The 11,327-nt window shown below is 51.8% G+C and overlaps 3 protein-coding genes across 3 annotated transcripts; 1 reads left to right on the top strand and 2 right to left on the bottom strand.

Annotated features, from left to right (window-relative positions):
• Positions 1–528: 528 nt before the first annotated feature.
• Positions 529–2,911, bottom strand: LRP88_01753 (uncharacterized protein; the record flags this gene model as incomplete). The annotated part of the gene is made up of 4 exons (XM_083238429.1): positions 529–1,512; positions 1,565–1,848; positions 1,901–2,021; positions 2,075–2,911. The coding sequence occupies 4 exons, from the start codon at positions 2,909–2,911 to the stop codon at positions 529–531; spliced, it is 2,226 nt and encodes a 741-aa protein (XP_083105815.1).
• Positions 2,912–6,414: 3,503 nt separating this feature from the next.
• On the bottom strand, positions 6,415–8,180 carry LRP88_01752 (cytochrome P450; the record flags this gene model as incomplete). Its single annotated transcript, XM_083238428.1, has 4 exons — positions 6,415–6,836; positions 6,906–7,511; positions 7,576–7,747; positions 7,800–8,180. 4 exons carry the CDS (start codon positions 8,178–8,180, stop codon positions 6,415–6,417), a joined length of 1,581 nt encoding a protein of 526 aa, XP_083105814.1.
• Positions 8,181–8,866: 686 nt separating this feature from the next.
• Positions 8,867–10,593, top strand: LRP88_01751 (cytochrome P450; the record flags this gene model as incomplete). The annotated part of the gene is made up of 4 exons (XM_083238427.1): positions 8,867–9,138; positions 9,188–9,453; positions 9,505–10,104; positions 10,160–10,593. The coding sequence occupies 4 exons, from the start codon at positions 8,867–8,869 to the stop codon at positions 10,591–10,593; spliced, it is 1,572 nt and encodes a 523-aa protein (XP_083105813.1).
• Between the last annotated feature and the right edge of the window lie 734 nt (positions 10,594–11,327).

The raw sequence follows: 11,327 nt of genomic DNA, 5'->3' as shown, positions 1-11,327 counted from the left end.
ATTATCCCCTTGGGACTGGTACGACTGTCACGTTTGATCGCACAGCGAGAACTCTGGAAAATGCATAGAGTTGATGTTTCTCTCAGCAGTATGCCGTCACCCAACGTTTGATCGCACAGCGAGAACTCTGGAAAATGCATAGAGTTGATGTTTCTTCTCAGCAGAATCGACGCGCCATGGAACCGTAATCGTTGTACATGCGACACATGGTCGTCATGGCGCGACACTGCAGCGGCGAGGTATTTCTGCGTCACTGGGGGGTATAGCTCTTCACCTGTCCAACAGAGGCAGATACCAGGCAGTTTGGAGAAGGCCAGCGAGTGCGCATGCCACATGGTTGCCTCCGGATGGTGCGTGCCCATTCGGAAGTATCGCTGTAGGTGAAGTAAAAGTGCCGCCGTCCTTCTGTTTGGAGAAGCGGACGTTGTCGTCGAGCTGAGTTGCATGCGAACGCATAAACGCTCGAAACTCCTCTTCTAGTAGGTTCCTCACGGTCCCAGCGGCTGGATCTAAGCACCACCTTATGATTTACCACGTAGCTGGTGAATCGGGTGAGGGGGTCCTGATACTCTGGAATGCCGATGAACTGCTGGAATGGCCATTATCTTTTTCCTGGCCGTTGACGTAAGCCAGTTCGCCCTTGGGTTTACTTGCGGTACTGGCTGAACCTCTCGTGACGCTGTCAATGATGCTGTCAATGTCCCTATGCAGTAGCGCACCGCTTCCCGCGTAAGCGGGCCCAGACACGGCCTCCATGAACTCATCGGTCTGGTAGCCCAGTAAAGAAAGCATCATCATGTCGTAGAGCCAGGAAGTGGATGCAAAGGTCCGTCTGCGGTTGTTGCACCCGACCCAAGTGAAGGGGATGATGCTGAGGTATTTGTCTTGTGCGAGCTTCACATCGTCCCTTGGGAAAATATCGACTCGTCGAGCTTGTAGAAGAGGAGCGAATAAGGACGACTCGATCATTGATGATCGAACTTCCCAATCGTCAATCAATGAGAACAAAGCCGTTTTATGAACCAGCCGCATGTAGCGGTCCAGATCAGCCAACGCTTGTGCATTGTTGATACAGTGGCCGATGACTCCGGGCAAGCTGTGTGGAACAGCGGCCTTGAGAGCAGCCACCCTGTAGGCTTCAGCCACAAAGGCTACCTCGTAGGCTGTCTTGGAAGTCCATGTGAGGTCTTCTGACTGGTGACCGCACGCCCTGAGCCAACTCGCGCCCCGGTCAATGCAAGATTGCAACTTGGCCCGGATATCGTTGAAGAAGCACACGACGCGCGCCGAGGCGCAAACCAAGGAGGGAAAGCCTGGTCGCGCCAGCCAACCCCCCCAGCAACCACGCTCCGTTCCAGCCAAGAACCCGCAGACGGGTTGAAAACAAAGAGGGGCTACCTGCAGCGCCAGTTCCCGTCCTTGACGCCTGGAAAGGGCGCCACCGTCAACGAGCTGGGGGGGGGGGGGGAATGCTTCAACCAACAGCATGGTCGGATACAAGTGGCTCAGATGCTGCTGGGGTTAGAAGAGATACATGATTGTTTCAAGAGGTTGTGAGGCTCACCCATTTATCCTTGATGCGAGAGTCGCTATCCCACCACCATCTGCAGATGAACAGGGTGGTTTTCAAGATTTGCGAATGGTATTGGGAGATGTTTTGTTGATGAAGAAGGCAAAGCAGAACGTGGAGATTTGAAGTCAAGCTCGGATCCCGTTCTGCTCCAAACGTGGTGAAATGGTCCCGTCCTTCGAAGACCTTTATCATTGCATCCGGGCTGACTGGTCGTCTCAACAGATTCAACGCCAGGAGTGCTTTGGCGGTGTCATCTACGTCGGCAGTTCGAGGCGCTGAGGGTGTTAGTAACGTGAGTTGAAGAGACACTTTCGAATTGATACTTACCAAATCCGATGATCCCTTTACCATCCTGCAAAGCAGCGGCGAGGATATCAGCCAGACCATGCATCCCATCACACTCGATGTCCTCTACCAGAAAGCCAGCTTGAAGGAGGGTAGCCAGAGGCTACGTCCAGTATGATCAGTCAAGGTTGATACAAGTTGAACGAACTCACTTACCCAGCTGCATTCAAAAAAGGTTGTTGGGTGGGTTCCTGGGATTCCACCGTCACCGTGACCAGCACCAGTCTGGAGGATATGCCGCAGATACGATTCGGCCTCGTCATCCCATTTGGAAGCCCCTATCAGATAAGCAGCAGTCGAAGAGGGCGAAGCCATCATGGACCCATGGTAGAGATGATGGGACACCCGATCAAAGTCGACTTCTCCCAAGAAAGCCTCGAGTGAGTGGAGAGCCGAGGATGGCCTCTTGCCGTACAGCGTATCCAACTGAAACTGCGACATCTTGACCCTGTGCATAGATTCCAGGGAATCTCTGCAAGGGAAGTCGAAGGAGAGTTCCCTGCCTTGCTTCTGAAAATAAACCAGCAGAGCAGGTACGATCAGTTCAACGCCAATATGATTGGTCTTTTCAACATCATCCCATCGACCCAACTGCTTGTCAAGGGAGGCAAATCCCCGCTCAATACGCTGGCTGATCTCGTCTGGCGAAATGTCGAGAATCTGCAGAGGTTCTTTGGCATGGGCCAAGAGAGCAAGCAGGGCCGCAGCCGTGTCCAGAATGCCTGCGGTTTGCGTTGCTGGATGTATGCCCCAGCCTCCATCATCGGATTGGGATTTCAGCAGGTAATAAAAGGATTCTGGAAACAGCCACTGTTTGACATTCCCCGTCGTTTTCGGAATCATGGCTACCCAAGCAGTGTCATAGACTTGGCAGCTAGTTGTACAGAGACCATAGTAGTCATGGTAGCTTGCGTAGGCTCGGGCGATCAAAGACTTTGCCATTGAGGCCAGGGTGCTACCGTCGGATTTGCTTGTTGCTGCAGCGTTTATCATTGAGGAACTGGAGTTTGTTGCAAGATAAACGTTAGCAATACTACTAAGGACCCTCAGCTTATAGACATACAGCATCTTGCGCAAGGAACCTTGAGGAGGATACAATACGAGCACGGGATAAACGTAGAGAAGTCAGAATGATTCAACGATGAGTCTTTGTTTGCTGTAACAGGAGGAGTTGAGAACCTCCTCTTCAAATGTTGCTACCTCATAAGAAACCCCTTGGTTTGACGAACCCAGGGCCCCGTTTCGGGGTGCGTACTCTGAAGCCCGTTGTAGACTACCGAAAAATTTGCCGAGAGGCACTGCTATCACATGGTATGGTGTATACATGACATGCAAGGTGATACTTCGCTCGGCAGAGAGGGTGACTGTGACTCCAGATACCACGCCCCTCCCCCTGTTGCCTGTGCCGCGGGAAGGACGATGACAACTTCAAAACACATCCCGTGGGTTGATTTCTAATCAATTTTGAGTTTGAGCTTTGCATATGCATTGGTCTCCACGTTTTACATGAATTAGCCCCAGTCAATGGCAACGAAGAAACTGGAGTTTACTCTAGCTTGGGTGGTAAGCGGGTTTTTTGCTTCCCATGTGCCTACCAAAGGGCCAGACATTCTACGTTGCGACAACAGGGCTTGGCCATGCAGGGCTTGGCCATGCAGGGCTTGGCCATTCCGTGTCCTTGATTCATTAAGTCGGAGACGCTCATTCCGTGGCCGTTTTATCCACGCCAATTAACACATACACCCGTTGCTCCCGGACCCTGTTGCCTCCTTCTCACTTCTTCTCTTCATCTACCTCGATCAGAGTACAACCACTTCATCTTTGTCGTTTAACTTGTGCATCATGTCCTCCGAACAACAGTATTCTCACAATTGCCTCGTCTCCACAATGTTGCAACTCGACCATGGCTCAAGCCTTGAGGCTCAAGCCAAGGACGACCCTATGCCCTCAAAAGTACAGCCACCATCCTCATGGTCTCATTGCGGCTCGACTTCGAGCAGCGAACAACTCCATACAACCCTGTCAGGATCGAGCAACGCGACTGCAGAGTCTGTTCTTGAGCACTGGTTACCATCCATCGTGAATTCGCAGCTTCAATGTGAATGGACTGCTAAACGTACCAAGGCAAGCATCCTCGCTCTCAAGGGAGTGAAACAAACGTTGACCCAAACACGCCGCTCAGATTGCAGAGTCCCCGTACGAGTATATATTGACTCTTCCTTCCAAAGGCATACGGGAGGTATTCATTGACGCGTTGAATGTTTGGTTCCAAGTGCCCGACGACAAGACCGCAGCAATCAAGGCAGTGATCAATATGCTGCATGATTCATCTCTCATGTAAGCATCACTCTCCTCGCCCTCTCGATGTGTAAGCTCAAAGGTCAGAATCGATGACTTCCAGGACAATTCACCGTTGCGGCGCGGCAAACCTTCAACACATACCGTCTTCGGTCCTGCTCAGGCTATCAATTCAGCGACATATGTTATCGTCAAGGCATTTTCGACCGTCCAGGCCTTTATCGATCCCACCTCATTGGGCGAGGTTACAGGTGCAGTAATTTGGCTTCTTGATCCACAGGTGGGTGATAACACGTCGCAGGCATGATCTTGACCATATTTGAGGGCCAGGCGATGGATCTGTCGTGGACCTTTAACAACACTGCCCCTACCATCCAGGAATATCTCTTGATGGTTAACGACAGTAGGTTTCTCAGGGCCCCCCTCTCGAGCCTTTTAATAACCGATGGTCATTCTAGAGACTGGAGCCTTGTTCAGGCTTGCATGCTACCTTCTGGTAACACCTTCAAGCGTAAACCTGGCCGAGGGTGCATTAGAGAACATCAACAAGATGGTCTCGCTCCTTGGACAGTACTTTCAGATCCGAGACGACTATATGAATCTGGTCGATCGAAATGTGAGCAAACTTACAAACCTTTTGATCCCTCGAGGTTTGTCAAGAACTGTCAAGCATCAGCTGCTGATCGTGGCGCGTGCAGTATGCCGACCAGAAGGGCTTCTGTGAGGACCTCGACGAAGGGAAATATTCACTCCCACTGCTCCATTCACTGCAGAGCGACGACAATGGCCTCCTAACCAATATGCTATCAGCGAGGCGGTCCCAAGGAGGCTCACAGTAGAGCAGAAGATCTTGATGCTAGATCAAATGAGGATTAGCGATAGTCTTGGCTGGACCAAGGCACTCCTTGGTGACCTCCATGAGCAGATCTTGACGGAGATTAGAAGGCTGGAAAAGTGCATGAATAGGGGCAACGGTGCACTGTGGAGGCTGGTGGACCTGCTGAAGCTGGAGCGCTAGTCTGTTACGCACGTACGTAGTAATAGATACTGTGGTATTTCAGAGTCCGCAGGGCAACATGAAATATACGGACAGCGCATGAGTGCGGCGTCAGGACGTTCCGTCATGTGGCAGAGATATCCAGAGCTGTGACATCCTTGTGGAAAGCATTATTCTCGTTCGTGGTTCGTGTTGTAGGACATGAGCGTCTCAGCATTGGTTCTAGCTGATGACGGGGCGCATCTTCCGGGTAAGTTCGGACAGCCCGCTCAGCTGCATCAGATCATGCTTCTCAACCGACATTGAGCTTGGACGAGCGTGACATGTCATTTTGCAAAACCGAGCCAGGTAGAAATAAGCTTTCAGCTTCGGCGCCGACTCAGCGTAGCATTCAAATATGGAGCCGTCACGGCTTCTGCATATGAGGTGGTAGTGATAGTAGGGTCCACCATGCTCGGCATTTTCGCCACTTCCGAACGCCGAGATACGCTGTTGAGCTGGTGATGTATCTGATACGATACGTCGCTTAGATCACGAGCGACATCATCGCGGAGAACACGAGCGCCATGGCAAGGCCCCTGTCAGCACCAAATGGAGTCCTGCAAAGATGCCTAACGGGAGCGTGGGTTAACTTAGGTCTAGATCGAGTTCTAGGCAAGGGTGGCTGAGCTGCAGATAACTGGCTTGCACTCTCTCCGTCGTTGATAGCCAAGCTACGTACTATGCACTAAGTTTACATGCTGTCCCATGCAACTACCGTCTCACGTTTCGTCGCGTACCCGGGATGAAACCTTGACTGCTTCATCCGGGCAGATTTCCCACCATGCAAGGAGCCAATTATGGTGAAGTGGATGGTGATACCCAAAAGAATCAATCACACAACTGTTACCAACACAACACCTTCAGCCCGTAGAAAAGTACCCACACGAGGCCAGCCAGTATGCGCTTCATGAGGGTGCTCTGTCGGTCACCTCGACTTGCTGCATGGTTTCTTAAGCATTACTGGTTGGTATCTATCTCGTCAATCTGGTGGTCATGTTTCCCCGTATCAATTGGAATCTGCGAAACACGATAGCCAACAGCAAGGGTGCAAGATATCTTTCGACAGGCGCCAAGCAAACTAAGACCGTATTGCTGCACGGCAGAATGGCATTATGCGATACCAACTACGGAATTCCCCAGCCTGCTGCCGGGTATGCCATCAAACTGCCATCTCTTCCTTCCTCCTCCGGACCGCTAGCTGTGCAGTTGGACTGGCATTCATGTTCAGCCCAAATTTCCTCGGCTCCATGTTTGAGCCTTCGACCGGCCTGATGTCGTACTTGAGAAGAATATGGCACAATGCAAGCTTGATCTCTTCAGAAGCAAAGAATCTGCCAGGGCACGCGTGAAGTCCATATCCGAAGCCCATGTGGTCAGGGCTGACGCTGACTAGCTGGGCCTTGTTCTCCTTGCCTGGTTCCTGGCGCATCTTGTAAAAGCGGTATCCATCAAACCGCTCCGGGTCCTGGTACGACTCGGCGTCCCAATGCATATGGGCAGATACGAGCGTCAGCCTATTCTTGGGGAGAACCGTGCCGTCTAACAGATTCACGTCTGCTGTGGTGAAGCGACGCATGCTAGCTGTTAATGGACTGTGTCAGCCTGCAAGGGCTCATGAGATGCAGCATAGAGGAGGAGGGGTCAGCATACCAATGGAGATGGGTTTCAAACGCTGGCTCTCTTTGAGCACGCTGTCCATGAGCTTGAGCTTATAGAGCGACTGCTTCGACCAGCCGTGTTCGCTGAGCACCGAGATGATCTCTTCTCGCAATGGCTCGATGAGTTCAGGATTGTTGGAGATATCCAACATCACCTGGGTGAAGAAGTCGGTCGTGCTGTGAAGTGCAGCCACAGAAAGCGAGAGTTGCGCACAGGCTGGGTCATAGTATACCTTTTTCTCCAGCGCCGTCTGCTCCAGCCATTCGATTGCATCATTGTAAACAATCTTTTCGCCCCTGCTTGCTGCCTCGGCCTTCTTCTTGCGTCTCTCTTCCAGCAGTGGATTGATCAGATCCTTGGCTTCTCGGACCAGCGCACGAGCAGCAGTGCAGTGTGGCATAACCCACTGAACCACAGGTCGAAGCCAAGCCGGCCAAAGCCGCAGTTCTTCCACTGCTCTGAAGGCGATGACTGCATACGTGGTAGTGATCCTGAGCCACTGCGGGTTTCGGCACATCTCGGTTCCCAGGAACACGCGCGAGGTGATGCGTGCCATGAGCTTCAGGTTTGCTTCCTTGACGACGATGTCGTGCCATGCTGCCCCAGTCCATATCAGCCATTGACATTCACCGTCGAGCAAGTTGGGCAGTTCGGAACGTACCTTGATCATCAGTGTAAATATCCTTCAACACCAACCCACACTCCTCAGATACGGGCTCTGTTACCAGTGTCAATTGGTGTGTCAACTGGTGTCGCGCAACGAGTTTCATGATGTGACTCTCTGTTGTTCCCTCTCTGAACCCTTCGAAGCCCGGGAGATGAGCATAGAACCACTGTTGAAGCTAGTCAGTAACTTGCAAGGAATGATGGCCCTTGCCTACTCACCTTGAAAGCCGCCTTCGTGAAGCTGAGTTGCTCATGGTTACGAATCTCGTGAGCATACTTTGGCGGTAGGATCAAGATCTCGCCAACATCAGCCATTATGCGGAAAGGCCGGCCTGGGGATAGAGCTAGTCCTTTGGCGATGAGCTGTCGGGCCCCAAACATGAACTCCTTCTTCGCGCGGACATTGGTAAGCTCTCCAAGCCTTTTGCCGTTGACCAGGAGGAACGGTGATGTCTTCAACCATCGAGCGCAGTAAATGGAAGTGACAACTGCCAAGATGGTGAGAGCAACCACACAGGTAGGCCTGGCGAGCACATCCAGATGGCCAAGAGGCTGGATGTCAAGTAGATCAAGGCTAGCAAAGCTCAGTAGGCTCGCCATACTAGGTAGTGTTTGATGCGATGTTCGAGGTGGGAAATGCAATGGAGTTTGGAGTATAGAATCCAGTCTAAGATTATCTTGAATGGGGATACATTTGACGGAGAAAACAGGGGACATTCCGGCTTTCTGTAGTTCTCATTACGACAACGACAATACCGAGCATGCCATAACACTAGCGCATCGACAAAGCGGTAAATGTAACCTTGATCCCCGGTGTCAAGTCTGGAGTCTTGTTTCTTCTGGCTTGCACCTAGACACCAAGACTGACAAGGATATCGATATCCCTGCTGTATCCGCGCACTTGCAAGCCCTTGTCAAACACAGGGTGGAGGGCGCCGGGTGCCGGAGCTCCTTGCCACCTATCTCATGATAAATGTGTCACATCACGGCAGTTCGCATCGGCTTCTGAGTTGGTCAAGTCCCGAGTGGCCCATGTCAGGTCTTGACAAGCAGGTAAGGTAGGGCACATCTGTTACTCCACAGGCGAATGAGCAATAAAGTTACTGAAGCATCAGTAAGTGAGCAAGTGCTCAGACTGGAACCATCCATTGCAATAACAGATGACTGCATTCCTGAAACCTCCAAGCACTGCCCGCGATAACTTCAGTACCCTACCTTACCTACTTGTTAAGACCTGAACTGAGACCATTGATTCAAACATGAACCCAATCGAGAACATCATCGCCATGTCCTTCTCAACATGGAGCCAGCGGTATCCAGATAAGCTGGGTCTAATCAAGTCTCATCCGGCAATCTCCATGATAATTGCTGGACTTTCCTGTTTCTATGCCATAACTCTTTTGACATCTTACCTTTTCGGCGTCAAGGTTCCCTATGTCGGCTACCGAAGCCTTTTTGAGCCAACATGGTTTGTCCGGTTGCGCTTCGTTTGGGCAGGCGGCTCTATCATCAGCGAAGGCTATCAGAAGGTAACCTGGAAGCTGTTCAGACTTGTCGTGTTGAATGAGAGCTGACCAGCTGTCGAGTTCAAAACGTCCCTCTTCCAGGTCCGCAAGATCGGGACCGACATCATCATCATCCCCCCCAAACTACGTCGACGAGGTTCGAAAGCTGTCACAGGACAATACACGATCAGTCGAGCCCTTCATCCACGACTTTGCGGGGGAATACACCCGTGGGCTGGTGTTTCTACAGAGCGATCTGCAAAACAGAGTTATTCAGCAGAGGTTGACACCAAGGCTGGCTTCATTGACAGCGGTCATGAAGGAGGAGTTTGACCTTGCCCTTGCTGCTGAAATGCCTAAAGTGAAAGGTATGATTGCATCATCTGATAAGTCTAGTGGACCTACTGACCAGCACCAAGACGATACATGGGCCAAGGTTGACATGTCATCCATCTTTATTCGCCTCATCTCCCGAATCTCGGCACGAGTTTTCCTCGGGCCGGACGACTGCCATAACGAAGAATGGCTCAACACCACGGCTGAATATAGTCAGAACCTATTTATCACAGGTTTCGCCCTTCGCATCTTTCCTCATTTCCTCCGGCCCTTTATTGCTCCCCTACTACCTTCATACAGGGCTCTGCTACGCAACGTATCATCCGCGCGTCGCATCATAGGTAGCATGGTGCACTTCCGCGAAGCGCAGCAGGAATTCCAGGCCGACGCAAACCAAGACATCCTGCAGTGGATGATGAGTGCTGCGACGGGCGAGGAAAAGAAGCCGGAGAACCTCGCGCAGCGGATGCTGATTCTGAGCTTGGCATCCATACACACGACAGCGATTACGATGAGCCATGCCATGTACGACTTGTGTGACAGGCCAGAGTATTTCGAGCCCCTGAGAGAAGAAATAACAGGGGTTCTCGGTGATGGCGGGTGGCAGAAGACGACATTGAATCGGCTCCACAAGCTTGACAGCCTGCTCAAGGAATCGCAGCGCTTCAGCCCGGTGTTTCTTTGTGAGTCTGCCCTTGATCTCTTTTCGACGACGGCCAATGACCAACATGTCCGCAGTAACCTTCAACCGCATCTTCCACCAACCTCTGAGGCTCTCAGATGGCACATATCTCCCCGCTGGAACTCGAGTCGCTGTCCCTTCACACGCCATGCTACAAGACGTTGCCCACGTCCCCGGCTCAGCACCTCCTACAGAGTTTGACGCCTTCAGGTACTCCAAGGTCCGGGAAGGTTCCGAGTCTGCCCAGAAATACCTCTTTTCCATGACTGACCCCAGCAACATGGCGTTTGGGTATGGGAAATACGCGTGCCCTGGTCGTTTCTACGCCTCGAACGAGATGAAGTTGGTCTTGGCTAATCTTCTCCTGCTCTATGACTTCAAGCTTCCGGAAGGGACAGGCAGGCCGCGGAACATCACGATTGATAGCGACATGGTCCCAGATCCAAGGGCTAGACTGTGTGTCAGAAAGCGTGCGCCGAGCAGGGAGTAGCTAGCCGCGTGAAATCTATTTCGATTTTTCATTCGCACATGATGACAGACTTCCCCCCAGATGAATGGCAAGTTGGGCCGCTCTTGTGTGATAGTGCGCGGGTTGTCCGGATGGACTGGTATTCCAAGCGGTTACCCTACAGCATGGGGTAACGCCATCTGCACAGCCCTCCATGCTTTTTCTGATCCATGACGCTGAGAGCTGGCGATTCTTTTCCAGATTAGCCTCCATCGGTCATCACAGCGCCGTAGAGATATCAAAAGTCTCGCATCCAAGCGACAGATTCAGGATTGATCACACCCTTGTGTCGTGCTGCACTGCACCATCAGTGACAATAGTGGTGTGCTCAATTCGTTCAAGTTCATGCATGTAGGTCTGTAGTAGCCAGTTTTTAGGTGACCACGAGGATACAGACTAGGATCTCCCCATGGAGGCCAAACTTGGCTGTTGTTCAGTGATGAATCGTGTAGGGCCGTAGATGACCCCGACGTCATGACTCGATCTCAACTTTGGCAGTGCCCCACTGGTTACTTCAAGGTGTTACATCAGCTATAAGGTTCGCTAGGGCCTGCATCCTCGCGTGAAGGCGGGGCGGGACGAGCCGAGCTTGGCAACGGCGATTCGGCAACATCTCCACACGATGAGCGAATGACACCAATGGGAAATGGCGATTTTTTAAGCGCAGAAGAATGCATGGTTTGCTTGTTGTCGTGTATATGGGTCTCAGGTGACGC

This window comes from Fusarium phalaenopsidis (assembly GCF_050370095.1).
Source record: "Fusarium phalaenopsidis strain FUZ10S chromosome Unknown contig_32280, whole genome shotgun sequence".
NCBI classification, from domain to species: Eukaryota; Fungi; Ascomycota; class Sordariomycetes; order Hypocreales; family Nectriaceae; genus Fusarium; species Fusarium phalaenopsidis.
This window is presented reverse-complemented; position numbering and strand designations above follow the sequence as displayed.